The sequence below is a fragment of the Miscanthus floridulus genome, chromosome 19 (assembly GCF_019320115.1).
Source record: "Miscanthus floridulus cultivar M001 chromosome 19, ASM1932011v1, whole genome shotgun sequence".
Lineage (NCBI taxonomy): Eukaryota > Viridiplantae > Streptophyta > Magnoliopsida > Poales > Poaceae > Miscanthus > Miscanthus floridulus.
In genome coordinates this window covers 9,187,469-9,208,741 of record NC_089598.1, presented here as the reverse complement: position 1 = coordinate 9,208,741, position 21,273 = coordinate 9,187,469, and the positions used below count along the sequence as shown (strand labels likewise).

Genomic DNA, 21,273 nt, shown 5'->3' with positions numbered 1-21,273 from the left:
GAGTACACGCCGAGCCCTAATCTCCATTAGGGATTGGTAATCTTTGCTGTTTTGTGTTGAAAAATGGTCGGCTCTCCTCCACGAAAGCGAGGAACCCTTTGCTAGTTTGTCCTGGAAACTAGTCGCTCGTCATCGTGAAAGTACGATAAGTCTTGTGATCAAATTTTCGCGGCAACGAAAACATGATTTTGTCGAACATCAGATGTATGAGATAAACAACAAAAGGGGCATTACTACTGTCATGGCTTCCGAACAGGCCACGTGGGCCCTCGGTCAGGGATTGCTTCTAGCCCTTGAGGCCCAAAATGGTCGGTTGCTGTAGGCCCAAATGAATAAGTTGTTTATTATTATTGAAAAAAGTCCATCTAACCTCACTCAACTATTTTGAGAACCCATCAACTTTTTTTGTAAACCTTGTCACAAAAAAAAACTATTTTGAAAACCCAATTTGCTTGTCGCAATGGGGAAACTAATTTTTTATACTTCTTCAACTTTTGATACTGTCACATTTACTTCCCGGAGCGAATCACGTAGCACCACATGTTAGCCACGAGGGACATAGATTAAACTTTCACCATAGCTCAATTTGAGGGCCTCCCTACTTAAATGGCATGAATACGAATCCTTATGGAACAAGGATTTTTAGTTAGACCAATAAAATTTAGTTTAGGGGCTTGTTTAGAGGTCTTATTACTTGAGTTGCTCTTAATTAAGAAGTTGGTACCATAGTGGCGGTTGAAATTATGCCACCGAGGAGTATGCGTGATTATTGAAAAAGGAAGAGGCATGGTAAGGGCATCTCCAAGAGTTTTCAAACCCCACTCCCAATCTAGATTTCTTTGGCAAGATTGAAAGAAATCGCTCTCCAATAACTCCTATCTAAGCTCCCAATCTTTCCGCACTTGGGATAATCGACCAATCACACGGAAATACACCCTTATATCGATCAGCCAATCTCGAGATGGAAGGGCGTGGGAAAGAATATGAAAGTAAGGCAGAGTTCCGAATACAAATGTGCAAGAAACAGAGAAAGTATAAAAGTGGTTGGGTGATATGAAAATAGCCCGGAATTCCCGATGTAAAATGTCTTTTATATTTTAGGAATGAGATTTTGAAAATGGTTGGAGGAATCCGACAAATATGCTCCCAATTTTTTTAAGCCACTTGAAAAATTCATTGATTTATCAATTATTTTTTAGAACTATTGGAGATGCTCGAAGGCAGAGTATAAATGGTTGGTAAAAATAGAACGGTACAATATTACTACATCACACACTTCTGAAAACATACAACATCACGCACTTATATTCTTGATGCTAAGTGTGCGATTGCACAGGCTACTTAACGCACGACACACGGGTAAGCACCAAACTGTTTTGGTTGCCGCCCAACCCGGCACTGGACAACGACATCACAACTTCACAAGAGCCCCGTGAGCGGTAGGACGCACAAAGGAAATAAACGGACATCACACACGAGCCCCACCAAGGACAGACAGAAGAATCAATGCAAGGGCTGGATCGGATCGGAGTGTCCGGTTGCTTTGAGGCTGGAAATAAACTGCTGCATGCTCCGGTAGCTGGTGCCACCCTCTGCGACGGCCTTGGCCGCTTCCTCGCCGGTCCTCGTCGCCCTTGCCCTGACCGCCGCGTCGGACATGACCTCCTTTACTTTCTTCCCGATCTCCTCCGCGGTCACCAGCCAGTCCTCCCCGTCCCAGCTCCAGTGCTCCATCCACACCCCGACCCCGCCGCTCACCGCTACCATGGCGTTCACGCGGTGGTCGCCGCCGCGGGGCCACGCCAGCAGCGGCACGCCGGCGGCAGCCGCCTCCGTCACCGAGTTCCACCCGCTGTGGCTTAGGTACAGCCCCACGGACGGGTGCTTCAGCAGGGCCTCCTGGTCCACCCACGCCTTGGTCACGAGGCCGTGCTGCCCCTGCTGCAGTCGCTCCAGGAACCCCTCGCCGAGCACGTCCGTCAGCTCGGCGCTGTCGTCCCTGTCCACCTTTGTGGTCTTGAGCACCCAAAGGAACCGGCAGCCGCTCGCCTCCAGCCCGGCGGCGATCTCCCTGATCTGTGCATGGCTCACGGCGCTGCGGTTGCCGAACGCGACGTACACCACCGACCGTGCTGGCTGCTCGTCGAGCCATGCGACGGGGGAGGAGTCTTCCTTCTCGACCTCAGCAGCAGCTGAGTTGCTGTGCTGCTGCGACCTGAGCGGGCCGATGGCATACACCGGTGGGAACCCGGGGACGACCTTGCCGTCTCTCAGGGCGGCGAGCGCCGCCGGCTCCAAGGCGTCGAACGTGTTGACCAGAAAGCCGTCGGCATTGATGTTCTCGCGGCCGTTGTCGATGAACTGCTTGGTGAAGAGTTTGTTGAGGTCGAGCAGCGGCTGCGGGAGACAAGACTGCAGGATGCGATGCACGCCGGGGATGTCGACGTCGCCCACGCGGCCGCCAGGCCCCTGCTCGGCCTTCTTCTGCTTGTCGAGGTGTAGAGGGAAGTAGGCATTGAGCGAGAGCATGGTGGCGCAGGAGATGAAGAGGACGTGGCACGGGACACCGAGCTCCTTGGCCATAGGGATGACGTGGGAGGTCAGGGTCACGTCTGTAACGACGGCCGAGACGCGCGGGGCGGCGCCGGCAATGAGCGGGCCGAGGAGGTGCGCTGAGCGGCGCAGGGCCTCCCATCGGACAGTGAACGGGTCCCGGTCGTGGCTTGGGAACTCGGAAGCGTCCAGCGGCAGGAGGTGGAGGTCGACGCGACGGACGCGGGGGAGGGCAGCGAACAGTCTGCTGAAGTGGTCGGCCTCGGCCGCAGAGACGGTGGGAAGAACGGTCACCACGGAGATGTCGACGTCGTCGTCGTGCCCCGCGAGAGACGCGATGAAGCGGAAGAACGGGAGTAGGTGGCCCATGCCGGCGCTCGGGATGAACATGACATGCGGGCGGGCGCCGCCGTCGAGCTCTCCCAGGCTCTTCGTTGCCGGTGTGGCCATGGCCGTCCGAACGCTTGGTTGATGTGCGGTGGTGAACTACGGTGGAGCGAATTGAACTATGGAGAGTGGTGAAGTACTGAAGTGGCGATGGAGAGTTGGTAGTCCGTCCCTTCTTTTTAGTCTGGACTTCACACGTGACTTAACAAATGATGTCGCTGTGAGTACCCTACATTATTGTTCGGTAAATCGTGTGGTTGGCAATGGAGAAGAAGAGCTCGTACATCGTTAAACCCGATGTGATTCGCTTCTTTTTTTTTATCCATAACAGTGTTCTTTTTTATCCAGAACAGTGTTTTCTTTTTTTTTTATCTAGAACCGTGTTTTTCTCTAACAAATTTCTCCAGATTCATCCAGATTCCTTCGAGCGAACGGGCCAGTGCGGCGTTGATGAGCCGGAGCATTTAGCCATGTACGTCTTGCCGGCCTTCACCATCAGCTTGAACGTACGTATCTGCTGTACGTATATATGCACAGTGTCTCCGGGCATATTGGCTACCGACAGCAATTGTCGTTTAGTTGCAGCGTCATCCACGCCTCCTGCCCTGCCCGTCGGGTGGCGCCGCACCGCCTGCCAGTCGACCATGCTGCCCCTGTTCGGCTGTTCCTATGCGGTGCATGTAGCTGTGCAGTGTGTGTGCAGCCAGCATGTGAGCAATCGGAGTTGGGGGTAGGCAGCAAGAATTGGGGATAGTTCAGATGAATGATTAGAATTAGGAAATTAGGGTTCATACAAATTGTTCATGCCCTCTTCTCACTACTCTTTCCTCTCATACAGTCTATCACCTACTTGCTCCAGGATGGGCCGGCATAGCGGACATTGGGCTTCTTGACTCTGCTGGGCCGGGCTCCTGACGGAACGGCAGTGGAGGCCGGGGTCGAAGCGGAGGCAGGATGGACCTGGCTGCTGACATCCCCCTCCTCTTGAGAACCGGGTGTCCCCAAGCCGGTGCGCGCGGAAACTGTTGCTGTAGTGGAAGTAGAGGTTCCCAGGTCACAAGCTTCGGCGGCGACTGCGACCATTGTATCAGGCCTTGCTCCACCGGGCGATCACCCGCAGTCCACCGACGCTGCAGCACGCGAAGCGGCACCTGCAACAGCTGCAACTCATTAGGAAGAGAAGGTGAAACCTGTTGAGTTCTCGGAGACAGCTTCAGCCGTGACACATGAAAGACATCATGAACTGCTGCGGATGCCAGCAGCTCCAGCTTATATGCCACTGCGCCAATACGCTTCAAGACCTTGAATGGGCCAAAGAATTTGAATGATAACTTGTTGCTGGAGCGGCGTGCAACTGACGTCTGCACATAAGGTTGCAACTTGAGAAATACCCAGTCTCCCACTGCAAATGTACGTTCAGTGCGCCCTTTATCAGCCTGCCGTTTCATCCGTGCCTGTGCCCTGAGAAGGTGTTGTTTAACTAGAGCTTGCATCAACTCACGATCCCGCATCCAGGACTGCAGATCAGGAACATCTTCCAGGGAATCAACATCCAGACCAAAGTGGCGTGGTGGATACCCGTACAGAACTTCAAATGGTGATCGGCCTCGAGCAGAGTGAGTAGAAGAATTGTACCAAAACTCTGCCAACGACAGCCAGCGGCTCCAGTGAGACGGACAGGCATGCACAAAACATCGAAGGTAAGTTTCGAGGCACTGATTAACCCTTTTTGTCTGCCCGTCGGTCTGGGGGTGGTAAGAAGAGCTGAGATGAAGGTCTGAGCCAGCTGAGCGGAAGAGGAGCTGCCAAAACTTACTTGTAAATATCCTATCGCGGTCCGAAATGATGGACTTAGGCATACCATCAGCCTGTTCGCTTGTTGGTTTCAGCCAGCCCAAACCAGCCAGCCAAGAGTATTTTCCTCTCACAACAAACCAGCACCAGCCAGCCCAAACCAGCCCAGAAATCAACCAGCGAACAGGCCGATGTAAACGGAACACGGTATCCAGGAACACCCACTAGTAGAGAACAGACCTTTAATCCTCGGCTAAAATGGACTCTAGTCCCGGAATTTTTTGCCCCCAGGACTAGAAATACCTTTAGTCCCGGTTGGAGGCTACAACCGGTCCCTACCCAACGGCTACTGCGCCAGACAGAGGTGGCAGGGACCTTTAGTCCCGGTTGGAGCCACCAACCGGGACTAAAGGTATACTTTTACTCCCGGTTGGTGGCTCCAACCGGGAGTAAAGGTCTACTCCCGGGCCGTGGCTGCGCCCGGGGTTGGAAAGTTACCTTTAGTCCCGGTTGGATCCACCAACCGGGACTAAATGTTCTCCCTTTATAAATCGGCCGTCTCCTCCTTCCTCCCCGAGCCCGAGCTCAGCACATTTTGAAGCTCACTGCAGTAGTGTTCTTGCTTCCTCCCTCCCTCCATTGTTCCTCCATCCATTCTTCGATTCCTCCGTCGATTTCTTCGATTCCTCCGTCGATTCTTCAGTTGTAAAGGTTACCAATCCCATACTCTCATTTTTCACCATTTTCTTATGCCATTTTGTTCACTATATATATTTATGGTTCTTTATTGTGGTTTTTTTTCATTTGTAAGCAATTTGAGCTCAAAATCACTTCAAGCTTGCATATTTACATGAAAGAAGGTTAAAGTATATATAAATATAAACTTAGAAAATAGTTAGAAAATTATAGCAAATTCGTACTAGTTGAACTTGCGGACCGTGTTCAGCTCGGCGAGCATGTTCTCTGCCGAGCGGTAACGGACGTCAAGTAGGAGCTTTGATTCTACGAGGGAGAGCGACAACGGTCGTGGAAGACCGTGTTCCCTTCCTCGTAGAATCGGAGCTCTTCCTTGACCAAGTACGGTGCCGTCCGGTGGAGAAATGCTCGCCGAGATGATCACGTAAGCAAGGTCAACTAGTACGGATGGTTATTTATTCACATGTCCCGATATCGTCGCAGTAGTCTGTCAATCACCGTACCTAAACGTAGTATATATAAATAAAAACATAGAAAATAGTTAGAAAATTATAGAAAATCCGTACTAGTTGAACTTGCGGACCGTGTTCAGCTCGGCAAGCATGTTCTCTGTCGAGCGGTAACGGACATCAAGGAGGAGCTTTGATTCTACGAGGGAGAGCGACAACGGTCGTGGGAGACCGTGTTCCCTTCCTCGTAGAATCAGAGCTCTTTCTTGACCAAGTACGGTGCCGTCCGGTGGAGAAATGCTCGCCGAGATGATCACGTAAGCAAGTTCAACTAGTACGGATGGTTATTTATTCACATGTCCCGATATCATCGCAGTAGTCTGTCAATCATCGTACTTTTTATTTTAACTTTTTATGAAATGAAAAATTTTAAAAATAGTTAGAAAATTATAGAAAATCCGTACTAGTTGAACTAGCGGACCGTGTTCATGTCGGCGAGCATGTTCTCTGCCGAACGATAACGAACGTCAAGGAGGAGCTTTGATTCTACGAGGGAGAGCGACAACGGTCGTGGAAGACCGTGTTCCCTTCCTCGTAGAATCGGAGCTCTTCCTTGACCAAGTACGGTGCCGTCCGGTGGAGAAATGCTCACCGAGATAATCACGTAAGCAAGTTCAACTAGTACGAATGGTTATTTATTCACACGTCCCGATATCGTCGCAGTAGTCTGTTATGTGTGTACACTCCCATTCTTCTGTTAATTTGCGGAAATATCATGTGAATTACTTACCTGCCGCAGTAAAAGACGAGAACACAATGACCATTAAAAATATCATTGTTTAGAGATCTAGATAATTTTATAGTTTCTTAATTTTATTTGTTTATAAAAGGAGAAATTTATAGTGTATTAAAAATGAGTATAGAGAGTAGATGGCAACTGCTTCCGGGTCCTCGGCCTCTCATGGGTTTCCAAAGCGACTTAGGCCAGGCCTTCCTCTCATTCCATGCGGCAAGTGTCGTGATGAGACGAAGATTGTGATGGAGTACCGAGTGAAGAAGGAGGGTCCCAACAAGGATCGTATCTTCTACAAGTGTCCAGATCGCAATGTGAGTTATTTTATCGTATTTAATGATTATGGTTAGTTTATACCTATTTTCATGATGGTTGTGATTAAAGTTCTAATTTTTTGTTTTAATTTTAGTGGGATGGCAGTGGACGATGTTCAGGCTTCTACTGGGAGGAAGAGTATGTTGAACTCGTGCAAAAATATCTTGCACAACAGGCAGATACGGCGGCTAATGAGGCAGTGATCCAGCCGAAGAAGTCCAAAGATGTTGCACAATCGGGGGATCTGTCTGTTTTAGTTGAGATTGGTCACGAAATCCTTGTGCTCCTGAAATATATTTTAGCTTTAGTTCTTTTAGTGGTAGTTGGGATTGTCTACATTGTAGCGATGCTTTCATAAATTTGTATCTTTTGTGGTGGCACGCATGTTGTATAAATAATTAATTATGATCTAGGTTTTAATATGATATTTATGTCATGTAATGCAGATAAGCCGTCATTGGATGTATAATGCTGATCGCCGCTCCCAAGAGTTCATTGACGGCGTGCATTCTTTGTTACGTGCGGCCGAGGCAAACAAACGCGACGGTTTCATGTGCTGTCCATGTGCCATATGTAAGAATATGATGGAATATCCTTGCTCAAGGACTCTTCATTCACACTTGTTTAAGTCGGGTTTCATGCCAAACTATACTTGTTGGACAAAGCACGGAGAAACCGGTGTTGTAATGGAAGAAGGTGAAGAAGAACAATGGGACGACAATGATATTATTCCTGATGGTGCGTGCTTCAATGATACTGCAATGGGAGAAGCTGAAGAAGAGGTAGCCGCAGAAGATGAGCCGGCTGATGATCTTTGTCAGGTCATTCATGACGCACAAAGAGAATGTGAAAGTGAAAAGGAGAAGATCAAGTTCGAGCGGATGCTAGAAGATCACAAGAAATTGTTGTACCCAACTTGTGATGCAGGGCAGAAAAAGTTGGGAACCACACTAGAATTGCTGCAATGGAAGGCAAAGAATGGTGTGTCTGACAAGGGATTTGGAGAGTTACTAAAAATCCAAAAGAAGATGCTTCCGAAGTACAATGAATTGCCCGCCACTACCTACAAAGCAAAACAAGTTGTCTGTCCTATGGGGCTAGAAATAGAGAAGATACATGCATGTCCTAATGACTGCATCCTGTATCATGGCAAAGAGTACGAGAAATTGGATGCATGCCCGGTATGCCATGCGTCGCGGTATAAGATCAGGCGAGATGACCCTAGTGATGTTGAGGGCGAACGTCCGCGTAAGAAAATCCCTACCAAGGTTATGTGGTATGCTCCTATAATACCAGGCTTGAAACGTCTGTTCAGAAACAAAGAATGTTACGATGGCACAAAGAAGACCGTAAGGTAGACAATATGTTGAGACACCCTGCTGATGGATCCTAGTGGAGAGCAATCGACAGAGAATTCCCGAAGTTTGCAAATAACGCAAGAAACTTAAGGTTTGCTTTAAGTACAGATGGTATCAATCCTTTTGGAGAGCAGAACAGTAGTCATAGCACTTGGCCTGTTACTCTAAGTATCTACAACATTCATCCTTGGTTATGCATGAAGCGGAAGTTCATTATGATGCCTGTGCTCATCCAAGGCCCGAAGCAACCTGGCAATGACATCGATGTGTACCTGAGACCACTTATTGACGAACTTCTCATTTTGTGGAATAAAGAAGGTGTACGTGTGTGGGATGAGTACAAACAGGAACACTTTGATCTGTGAGCATTGTTGTTCGTAACAATCAATGATTGGCCTGCTCTAAGTAATCTTTTAGGATAGTCAAACAAGGGATATAATGCATGCACACACTGCTTCGGTGATATTAGAGGTGTATTTTTGAAAAAATGTCGAAAGGTCGTGTACCTTAGCCATCGTCGATTTCTTCCTGCAAATCACCCCATAAGAAAGAAAGGCAAGCATTTTAAAGGGAAGGCAGACCACCTAATCAAGCCTCGCAACCGAACCGGTGAGGATGTACTCAATATGGTCAATGATGTGAAAGTCGTCTTTGGAAAAGGACATGGAAGCCAACCTATTCCGAAAGACGCTAACGGTCACGCACCCATGTGGAAGAAGAAGTCCATATTTTGGGACCTACCCTATTGGCAAGTCCTGGAGGTCCGTAGCTCGATCGACGTGATGCACCTGACGAAGAATCTTTGTGTGAACCTGCTAGGCTTTATGGGTGTGTATGGAAAGCCTAAGGACACATTTGAAGCACGATAGGACCTGCGTTGTTTGAGAGAAAGAGACAACCTGCATCCAGAGAAGACAGATGATGGACGCCATTACTTACGTCCTGCTAGCTACACTCTAAGCAAAGAGGAGAAGGAAATCATGTTTGAATGCTTAAACAACATCAAGGTACCATCTGGATTCTCCTCGAATATAAAGGGTATTATAAATGTGCCAGAGAAGAAATTCTATAACTTAAAGTCCCATGACTGTCACGTTCTCATGACGCAATTACTTCCAGTTGCATTAAGAGGAATTCTACCTCCAAATGTACGTCTAGCCACCGTGAAGCTATGTGCATTCCTTAATGTAATTTCTCAGAAGGCAATTGATCCAACTGATCTAGCTAAACTACAGAATGATGTGGTTCAATATCTCGTCAGCTTTGAGTTGGTGTTCCATCCTTCCTTCTTTGATATTATGACACACCTCCTAGTTCACCTAGTCAAGGAGATTTTCACTCTCGGTCCTGTGTTCCTACATAACGTGTTCCCCTTAGAGAGATTCATGGGAGTCCTGAAGAAATATATTCACAACCGTGCTCGCCCAGAAGGAAGCATCGCCAAGGGCTATAGAACAGAAGAGGTCATTGAGTTCTATGTTGACTTTATTCCCGACCTTGACTCGATTGGTGTTCCTGAATCGAGACATGAGGGGAGACTAAGCGGAAAGGGGACACTAGGGAGGAAAACATATATTGGTACGGATGATGATTATTTCAATAAAGCGCACTACACAGTTCTACAGAACTCCTCTTTGGTAGATCCGTATATTGAGACACACAAGGATCTCTTACGATCCGAGTTTCCAGGGAAGACTAAAGCTTGGATTACGCATAAGCACATGGAAACTTTCGGCGGTTGGTTGCGAAAAAATGTCAAGGTGATGAGAGCATCCATGAGCAACTGTATTTATTGGCTATGCAACCATCATGGCATATCATCACATACAAAGGGTACAAGATAAATGGGAACATATTCTACACAGTCGCCCAAGATAAAAGAAGTACCAACCAAAACAGTGGTGTCCGCATAGATGCCACAGACCCGAATGGGAATAAGCAGACATATTATGGACGCATAGATAAAATATGGGAACTAGAATATGCACCTACTTTGAAGATCCCATTGTTCAAGTGCCAATGGGTCAAGGTGATCGGAGGCGGGGTAACAGTAGACAAGGAGTATGGAATGACAATAGTAGACCTTAGTAATATTGGGTACAAAGACGAACCATTCGTCCTTGCCAAGGATGTGAATCAGGTGTTCTATGTCAATAATATGTCTACCAAACCAAAAAGAGGGAAAAACAATAATGACTCAACCAAAGAGTCAAAGCGCCACATAGTTCTTTCAGGGAAAAGAGTCATCGTGGGAATTGAGGATAAGTCGGACATGTCAGAAGAATATGAAAAGGATGACCGAATTCCGCCCTTCAAAGTGAACAAAGACCTTAGCATCTTGGTAAATGATGAGGACACTCCATGGTTACGAAGCGATCATAACCAAGGGACATACGTAAAGAAGAAGTTCACTGATGTGCCCACTTGATGATATAGTGATTTAATATAGTGTGTGTTTGAGATATTATGTAATAATTGTGAATTCAGATGTTTATTATGTCATGTTTCAAATTAAATCAATGTTTGATTTGGTGGGATTTTTCTCTCAAAAAGGTAAATTAGGATACTGAGTGATCAAAAATTAAAATATTAACGTTAAAATGATGTGAAAACAAATTTCCTGTCCAAAACCAATAGTTTTAATAATTTTAATTAAACACTACATTTTTGCATTAACGAAATAATAAATATTAGTTACATTATGTTTTATAATTCTAACAAAAAATAAAAAAGTTAGGTTATAGATTTTGCCTATGTGCAATAAACAAAAAGAAAATTCATATTTTTAACAAAATAATTTTATGCCTTTTATTTAATTTACTATGTATTTAACAAAAATTATTGCATTTCTATTGTATTTAACAAGACTATTGCTTAAAACAGGCGGGAAACGAAACTGAGGCCACCTTTACTCCCGGGTGGGAAGCCCACCCGGGAGTAAAGGTGGGCTGTAGTTTCGTGGCCCGCCAAAAAAAATCCTTTACTCCCAGTGCGTACTCCCGGTTGGTAACACGCACCGGGAGTAAAGGGTTTTTACTCTCGGTTGGTGGCTGGCACCGGGAGTAATTCTCTCTGATATTTAACCTCCAGTGCCTGGCGCAGATCGATCCGCTCGTCTTCTTCTTCGTCGAACACCGCCGCCCTCTTCTTCCTCGTGCCGCGTCCGTTCGCCTTCCGTGACACCGGCGCCGCCCTCTTCTTCCTCGTGCGGCCTCCACCGCGCGCGCCCGGGCCCCTCCTCCGCGCGCGCCCGTGGCCCTCCACCGCGCCCTCCTCCGTGCCCGAGGCCCTCCACCGCGCCCGTGGCCCCACCGCGCCCGAGGTCCTCCACTGCCGAGCTCGAGGTGATATGTTCGTCGATCTCTTTGTACATTCGCCCGAGCCCTCCACTGCCGAGTTATAGATCACGTCGAAAAATACAACTTTGGTGTAAGCCATGTCAACGCTCGAGGTCAATTGAAAATTCTAAATTTTGAATCACAAAATCTAGGAACTGAAAATGAATATTTGGAACTCTAAATGATTTTAAATAAAAAACCTGATCAGCTATGATTATTGGGCTATGGCTGTAGCTGTTTCCAGTTCTGCCTACAGTAGAGCGAGGCCAAAGAGAGAAAGATGGAGTTGTCAAGCTCACATCTCAAAACCATATCTTAACGCAAGTTTTGAATATTTGGATATTATATGGATAAATTAGCAAGTTTAGAGTATCAAAAACTGTATTTTATGGTACTAAAATATATTTTAAGATCACTGGGACCTAAACTCATGACAAGTTTAATTAAGGACCACCAATGAAATTACTTTAGAAATTAATTAGATCGATGTAAATCCATGGCTTGTATAATAAACACGCTATATATTATTTGGAAACCATTGTCGTTGTCACTAAAGCTGAAAATGATCCAGCCCATCAACCGCCATATATTCATCACTATATGATATGCCATTATTCCAAGATGCAGTTTCAATAGAAGAATTTTTTCTATCTTCATAGATCAATGTTTGTTAATGAAATTTTATCCAAATATATTCATGTAGGGTCTTTTTTTTGAAGGATTTGTTGTAGGATATATAATGGTCAAATAGGAACTCAATTTTGATACCCAGTTTGTAAACTAAGCGTTTTTTAGTTTATAAAAAATATCACATGTGCTGATGTAAGCAGTTTTGGTTGGACTTGCATGCATGGCTACAGACAAATGAAGGAAAACTTCAACGTTTCTTCATTTGTGAACTTTGAATATACAGATATAATATATTAATGTTGCTAAAGTAATATGAGCATTACATATTTTTTCCGGGAAGACTATTTTCAAACTTTATATCATAGCATCAGAGATCGCCTGTAGAAGAAGAAAATAAATTCTTATCATTTCAGAAATAGTAATGGTTATATTAGCAATAAGACACATATACTTACATTTCATAATGACTTATACTTATATTATTAACATAGAATTTTCTCATATGATGAATGACTACATGGTTCACATGGTACATAGGATCACAACATCACGCACTGACACCGCCCCGGCCCGCCTCACGTCGTCGTCGTCGTCAGCACGCCAGCCCACCTCACGTCGTCGTCGTCAGCACACCGGCCACCGCGCCGACACGTATATATATGTCATTTGTATTCATATGCATGTATATATACGTCGCGGAGCACCGCTGCCCTCGTTCGTCCATGCGTTTCTATGTATACGACGGAGTGGAGCACCGCCACTCTTGTCACACCGCCCTTTCTCGTGGCCTAGTTAATCAACATTCGTATTATCGTTATCGTTAATGCTAAACAATCACACCAGGGCGAACCGCGCTGTTGATGTCACCGACGTGGTTCGCCCTAGTCACCGACGCAATTTGCCCTCGGCCGTTTATGTATAGCCCTAATTCGCCCTAGTACCGACGTAGTTCGTCCTAGTGTGGCGAATTGCGTCCGTGACCGAGGGGCAAGATTTAATAATGCATATTGTTCGTAGATTTTACGCATATAAGCAAAGATTTGACGTACTATATATTGGTTTTGTTTTTTGAAGCTAGATGGCCGACCCGAGAAACATGGATGAGGAGGAGTTCATGATGAATTTGATCAACACTGGCACTCAAGTTGCCGGCGATGATGGTGCTAAAAATAACGTGCAAAAGGATGCAGATGACGGGAGTCAGTACTTAGCTCTTGAACAAAATGAGCAACAACATATTGGCCAAGTATATATTTTTTATTATTAGCTATATATATTATCATATGTCTTATGTGTGCTCATGACATTAAAAATAATGTTTATGTTTTGTAGCCCTCTGGATCGACATCAACAACTACAACGAAGAGTAAAAATGTTTGAGGTCCCAAAAAGCCATTGGAGGGCTGCTTCATCATCTCGGAGTTCAATGTGGATACAGGAGAACCGGGGGGGGGGGGCGAATAAAATGAAATTTGTGCACCACTGTGGTTACCTTGTACGGGACCGGCTCCCGATTAGTACCCGTGAATGGAAGAAGAAGACCAATGCTCCTCATATCAGTTTTGTCTCCGATCGTGACAAGGCGTTAATTTGAAATCATGTCTTGGTACATTTCATGCTCCAAACAGATGGTTATGATGATATAATAGATGGTGATGAATTGAAGGAGCGAGTTAGGGATTGGGCAATGAAGAAGATGGCCACCCAGTTTCAGACTTGGAAGAAACACCTATACACGACGTATGTCAAGAAGAACATAGCACCAGATTTTACTGTCCCAGGCCCGATCTCAAAGCAGAGGCCCTATTGGGATGAGTTTGTACAGTACAAGACTTCAGAAGAGGGTGTGAGTCGGGTGATAAAGAACCAACGTAATGCCCAACAGAAGATATACCACCATACCTTGGGATCAGGTGGCTACCCGACTGCCATTAAGAAGTGAAACAAAATGGAAGCAGACCTTTTTGCCAAGGGTATCAGACCAGAATCACTCGAGTGGGGAAAACGTGCAAAGAATTGGTTTTTCGGTCATGGGGGAACACTAGACCAGGAGACAGGGAAGTGCATTTATGGCGCAAGACTGCAAGAAGCAGCAGAAAGATTGTTTTATGCTCAAAGAGCTACTGCTAGTGGTGCGTTCAGGCCCAACAGAGAGAAGGATGAGCTGACATACGCCATCGGGACTATTGAACATGGTGGCCGAACTAGAGGCAAAGGAAGTGTCTCATGGGAGCATGGATTCCCTCAGGACAGACCTTCCTACAGAAGTCGCCAGAGAAAGAAGGAAGAAGAGGCACAGCGGCTCTAGAGGTTGGAGGAAGCGGTGCATGAAGCACAGAAGCAGGAAAAAAACCTTGAAGCGAGAATGCAGGAGGAAATCAGAAGGCAAGTGCAAATAGCAGTGAGTGCAAGCAAGCAGGCATCAGAGCCAGGAATCAACATTAGCCAATCTGTTCAGTTGAAAAGCAGCTGCGCTTCTATGGAGATACCAAATCAAGGGGACACAGGACTGCGCTTCCATGTGGATGACGTCACTGAACCTTATACAATGTGTGAGCTACACATTCCGAAGGAGAATTCCACAATCAAGGTGGCTATCGGTCTTGTTAATCCTATCGACCGAACCAAGACACCAAGGATTCATGGGAATATAATCCAAGAAGGATATGCTACCATCTCGGTAGATAAAGCTGAAAAAGGTTTTAGTGATTTACCTCTTGATATTCCTAGAGGTGATGGCGAGAAGACTCTAGGAGAAGCGGAGAAGACATTCATTCTATGGCGCAAGCGCTATATCATCATTCTAGGGATGTCGGCTCCACCTCCTCCTGAACTACCTCACCATAGGTACGTGCGGATGAAAACACTACATCATTAATTTGTATTGGCTTAAATAATTAACAATCTGCTCATAATAATATGTCATTCCTTTTTTTTGTAGCAGATCCTCTCCCAACCTAAATCCAATTGTTCAATCGCCAGATCATCATAGTGCTCTGTACGATGACATTGTGTTGGAAGACGAGGCTGCATCCACACCATCTCCAAGGAGGTCTCCAACGCCGCAGCCGCCACCTCCAAGGAGGTCTCCAACGCCGCTGCCAACACCTCCAAGGAGGTCTCCAACGCCTCCCCTGCCCCCGCCTACCAAGAAGCCTAGCAAGAGGCCAGCCCCTCAAACAAAGAACCAGTCCCCGCCTGCAAAGAAAGCCATCGTGAAACCAAGGGCTATTCCCAAAATAATATCTAAAGAGAAGGAAGAAGGAACTGATGCATATAAAAAAGACATGTCTAGATTCTATGACAAACTTAAAATGAATCAAGAAGTAAGGAGAAACCCGGAGAAACCGTACTTCTTCGTAGCTCCAGATATTCTAAGAAAAAAGGTAACTTCTTACCAGCAACAACAGCGGGAATCTCGTAAGCCGTCCAAATCAACGTTATCAGACTATGACCGCACTCTCACCAAGTCAATTGAGGCGGCACAGAAAAAGAAGCGGGTAGGGAAAGGAGTTGCCCAACTCAGACAACAAGCGCACCAATCAATCCCTCCACTAGTTGTTGGTAATGAATATGGTTCGAATTTAGGATTAATGCATCAGGCAAACATACCTCTGGATGTCGATTTGGATCACCTTGGTGAATTTCTTGATGAGACTGGTCTCGACCTTTACCAGATGTTTGGTGATGGAAACATTGAGAGTGCAGCGGAGGTTGATATTTGGAAGAAAAAATTTGTACTAGGCCAGAGTCTATATAACCCTCAAGCCTTATCTGATCTGAGGACGCAAATGTACCTGCTAAACAAGTGGTACATGCAGGCGTCTACCAGTGGAGACTTCTGCGTTGGTGTCAAAATTAGAGACGAACATTGGTTCCGTGGCGATGATGTTATGTATGTTGACTTTGCAGAATTTCATCAACTATGCCACCTGACCTCTCTAGACAAAGTTATCATTAGCTGCTATTGCCTGTAAGTAATAATTCTTTCGATCTATTATTAAACTCATCATATGTGTGTATATGCATATAAATTATCCTAACAAGTACTATATATATGCAGATTTACAATGACAGAGTTCAGAAAGGAAGGCTGCAATGAAATTGGTTTTGTTGATCCCCATATAGTATTCAAAGACCCAATTACTCCAAAGACTAATTGGAAGTCTGAGTCAGAGAGTAACCTCATGAACTTCTTAGTGAACCAACGCCACAAGAAGGATATACTCTTTCCCTATAACTTCAAGTGAGTGTTAATCATGTTGATCATATCCTTAATGGCTCATATGTTGATTCTAGTTAATTAATGAGTGTTATGCGTTATATCCTATAAACACATGCAGCAATCACTGGATATTGATGGACATCGATCTGGTAAAAAGTCACTTGATAATCTATGACTCGATGAGAAAACCACAACAAGACTACCAAGATATGATAGATATTATCCAGAGGTAATTTCGGGATCTCTAGCAACTATATATACACACAAACATGATGATTAACTATATCTGATGACGTGGCAAATTTTTTATTGGGCAGTGTTTGGAAAACCTTTATTAAGAAGCAACACATAGAAAAATGCAAAGCGCCACTGAATGTAATCCCTTTGAAAGTAAGTCCTCTGAATCGCATCATCTTTATTAATTAAACATATAGCTTTCACCGGATCACCAGATTTGATGACAAATCTTTTTCTCGTAAAGTGGTGTCTGAGGCAGGAACAGGGGAACAACTACTGTGGTTACTATGTTTGCAAGTTTATCAAGGTGCTCTCCCAAAGAACTCCTACAGAGAGACTCAAAGTACGTTAAAAATACAATATATATTCATTTAATTATTATTATTGATTGTGTTACTATGTCTTTATATATATATATGTACATATATTAATTTATTTTCCTTTAATTCAAACCTGTAGACTCGATGGTTGGAGGAAAAGGTCATACGGCAAGACCAAATCAAAGCAATTCAAGAGTCTATAGCCGGATTTTTTAATGAGCAGGTCATCGATTCCAAGGGCGAGTTCTACTTCGACCCAACACTGCCATTGAAGCCAAGCTAGAGGATGAGAGGAAACTTGTTATGTCACAACAACTGTAATGCAATCTTTTGTAATATATGCACATGAAATAATATAATGTAAAATACACATATGCATGCATGCATGTAAATATATATATGATGCATGCATGCATATATATATATATATATATATATATATATATTTCTATGCTTGAATTGTGTGATTTAATACGTTCATTGTGCTTGAACCGAAACATACTATATGCGCGTATAAATGTATAATTAGCAGCGTACAATACGACTTCGAAAACCTATTTTGAAAAGAAAACAAAAAAATGAAAAGAAAAGAAAAAAGAAAAAAACCTTTAGTCCCGGTTCGTATTACCAACCGGGACTAAAGGTGCCGGCCATCGTGGCATGTCAGGAGGCACCTTTAGTCCCGGTTGGTGTTGATTTCTGACCCGGGACTAAAGGACCCCCCTTTAGTCCCAGATGCTTGCTCCCGGGTGGGGAACCGGGACTAGAGGGGGTTCTCCACCGGGAGTAAAGCTCGGTTCTCTACCAGTGACCTTGGTGACAGTAGCAGTGGTGAACGGATGTCTCACAGGAATGAAGTGGGCGAACTTAGAAAACTTGTCGACCACAACAAGAATAGTATTTGTTGATCCAGACTGGGGCAGACCCTCAATAAAATCCATAGTAATTATTTCCCACGACGCCGATGGCACATGTATCGGCTGCAACAGGCCAGGGTAACGGGCACGCTCAGGTTTGGCCTGAAGACAGGTAGAGCATGACTGCAAGAATGACCGACTGCTTTTTTCATACCCTGCCAGTAGAACAACCTTTTGATTCGGCTTTAGGTGACTGGAGCATCGGAATGGCCACCAATCGGGTAGAATGGAAGGTCTGGAGAACCTGTTGCTGGAGTTGCTTGGATGAGCGTAGGCAGATCCGATCCGTAACAGAACCACCTAATTTATACAAGATCAAGTACGGCTGTCCACGTTTAGCACGTTGATATGCACATACTTTTACTTATATAAACCCGGTAGTCCACCGAGTGTCATGAAGGACCTCAGTAAATCAACATCACAACCAAGATCACTTAATTAAGCAAATACACATTACATACGCAGGTTTGCAGCGAAAATAATATTACAAATGGGTTCACAAATAATAGTATAAGTTTGGATTTCAAAACCGCTTAGTGAAAACATCATAGCTTTCAAAAGATTACATTAATATAAGTTCCAAATACATTGCTAGCATGAGTGACATCCTCAGACAAAAGCATATAGAGGAGAAGTAAATATAGAATCACTGAAAGGCCTTAAAAAGCAGGCGCGCGAGGTAGAGCGGGGAAAAGAAAAAGGACCTGCTGCTGCTTGAATACTCGGTGCGACTGATTTGATATGATTAATATATCTTAGAAAAATCATATCTTTTTTGCGGAATTAAATGAAGATAATTTTTATATGAAAATTATAGATCTCGACGAGATCTACAACTTTCTAGTTTTAAGTTTTTTTCATTTGAAGTCGTTAAGATGCTCAAAAAATTAATGACATATTTAGACTTTAGGGTATTTTTTACTTTTCACCCCTGCAGTTTGACGGCGTTAGAGCCCAAACTGACGGCAGTGGTATGGAGGGCACAAAAATGTTAGAGCAGTGGCGCTGAAGACCGCTGAACTTTTTTAGGGACACACAGGACATTGCGATCTTTTTTAATGGCACACAAGGAATTCCCCCAATACAAAAGGATATTGTGTATTGTTTTGCAAGGAAGTGCTACACTCTATTCTAGAAGAAATTGGGGATGATGTTTTTTGCTTGCTAGTTGATGAGTCGAGAGATGTTTCTTGGAAAGAACAAATGGCAGTGGTCTTAAGATATGTAGATAAATGTGGAATTGTTAAAGAGAGATTTGTTGGTCTTGTTCATGTGAAAGAAACAAATTCTGCAAGTCTCAAGTCTGCTATTGATGCATTATTTGCTGATCTTAAGTTAAGCCTAAAGCAAGTTAGAGGCCAAGGATATGATGGTGCTAGCAATATCCGAGGTGAGTTCAATGGCTTGCAATCATTGATCATGAAAGAAAATAGTTCAGCTTATTATGTTCACTATTTTGCTCACCAACTTCAATTAGTGCTTGTGGCCATTGCGAGAAAGCATAAAGGGGTTAGTGAATTTTTTACTATGATTTCTATGTTATTGAATATGATGGGTGGATCATCTAAGAGAAGGGACATGATTAGAGATATTAATCTTGAAGAAATGAGTAAAGCATTAGGCTGCGGGCAACTTCAGACTGGAACAGGGTTATATCAAGAGCAAAGTCTTCAAAGACCTGGAGATACTCATTGGAGTTCCCATTATAAATCTCTCAAAAGTTTGGTTGACATGTTTCCTACAATAGTCAAGGTACTAGAAACTGTATAAAAAGATAAAAATGATTGGAAAATTAGAGATCAAGCATCAAACCTTCTACGATACTTCCAGTCTTTTGACTTTGTCTTGTATTTGCATCTCATGTTGACTATATTAAGAATCACAAATACCTTATCATTAGCATTGCAACGGAAGGATCAGGACATAGTGAATGCTATTAAATGTGTGAAAGCAATGAAGTGCCAATTGGATGAACTTAGAAAAGAAAAGTGGGTGAAACTATTAGATGATGTGCATGGATTTTGTGACAAGAATGATATTTGCAAATTGAAAATGGAAGATGAATATATTGATCCAAAGAAGCGGAGGCATAAATCTGGAATTACAAATGAGCATTATTATCAAGTAGATTGTTTTAATGATGTTATTGATTGGCTACTTCAAGAGCTTGATAGCCGCTTCAATGAGACAAGCTCTCAATTGCTTGTTTGCTCAGCTGCTTTTAGTCCAAGAGACTCATTCCATGATTTTAGTATAGAAAATTTGATGAGCCTAGCGAAGCTTTATCCACATGATTTTGATTCTGGGAATTTGAGGGATCTTAACCACGAGCTTGACCTCTACATATATGATGTGAGAGATGATGAAAGGTTCTCCGACCTACAAACTGTTGCCGAGCTTTCTCAAACAATGGTGAAGACTAGAAAACACGAAGAACCTACAAACTGTTGCCGAGCTTTCTCAAACAATGGTGAAGACTAGAAAACACGAACGTTATCAAATGGTTTACCGACTTTTGAAGCTTGTGCTAGTGCTACCTGTTGCTGCTGCTACAGTTGAGAGGTGTTTCTCAGCCATGAAAATTATGAAAACAGAATTGCGCAATCGCATTGGTGATATATATACGAGCAATAGCCTTATTTGCTATGTGAAGAAAGAAGAGCTGTTGAAAGTCACCAATGAGGCCGTGGTTCGTCGCTTCATGAAAATACAAGGTCATAGATTTGATGATGAAGGTTAAAGGTAATATTTGTATTTTTTTTCATTGGTTTATTTTTTGGTCTTAAAATATTATTCGTGGAATTCTTCAGTTTGGTAATTATATTTTATCACTTCTTTATTCTTGCACCCCCTCCATTTCGCTCTAGCTTCGCCACTGCTAGGCGCCCAGGCGTATTGGTGTCATCGACGTGAACCCGCAACCACACTGCACACCTATGCACCACATAGGAACAGGGGCAGCATGGTCGGCCACCCTAAGAGCCATATTGGTGTAACCTTGATTAATTCCTTACTATTCCTAGGAAAGATGGTGCCGCTTTATCATCAAAACAAGTACTTTTTTTGTCTAAATTATAAGCTATTTTAACTTTCTTGATAAGTCAAAATATAATAAATATTATTATTTTATTATATAAATTTTATATCATAAAATTAAAATAATTTATAATTTAGGACGGACGGAGTACTAGCGGTGTTTTGTGATGTGTGCTTTGTCTGGTTGTCTCTTTGAAGGGTTCACGTGGACCGACTGTATTGCCG

The 21,273-nt window shown here is 44.1% G+C and overlaps 2 protein-coding genes across 2 annotated transcripts; one reads left to right on the top strand and one right to left on the bottom strand.

The window, feature by feature from the left end:
• Window positions 1-1,221: 1,221 nt before the first annotated feature.
• Window positions 1,222-3,402, bottom strand: LOC136527776 (UDP-glycosyltransferase CGT-like). Its single transcript, XM_066520616.1, has one exon. It carries the CDS (start codon window positions 3,001-3,003, stop codon window positions 1,504-1,506), a length of 1,500 nt encoding a protein of 499 aa, XP_066376713.1. The 5' UTR covers window positions 3,004-3,402; the 3' UTR covers window positions 1,222-1,503.
• Window positions 3,403-19,215: 15,813 nt separating this feature from the next.
• On the top strand, window positions 19,216-20,493 carry LOC136525507 (uncharacterized). The gene is made up of 2 exons (XM_066518470.1): window positions 19,216-19,402; window positions 19,913-20,493. The coding sequence occupies exons 1-2, from the start codon at window positions 19,216-19,218 to the stop codon at window positions 20,491-20,493; spliced, it is 768 nt and encodes a 255-aa protein (XP_066374567.1).
• The last annotated feature ends 780 nt before the right edge of the window (window positions 20,494-21,273 follow it).

What these genes read in the sequence shown, in the direction of transcription:
- LOC136527776 (XM_066520616.1), bottom strand. Translation starts at nt 3,003, where the DNA reads ATGGCCACACCGGCAACGAAGAGCCTGGGAGAGCTCGACGGCGGCGCC.
- LOC136525507 (XM_066518470.1), top strand. Translation starts at nt 19,216, where the DNA reads ATGGCAGTGGTCTTAAGATATGTAGATAAATGTGGAATTGTTAAAGAG. An exon ending in TGGTGCTAGCAATATCCGAG is followed by an intron (nt 19,403 to 19,912) that starts GTGAGTTCAATG and finishes CCTTATCATTAG; the next exon opens with CATTGCAACGGAAGGATCAG.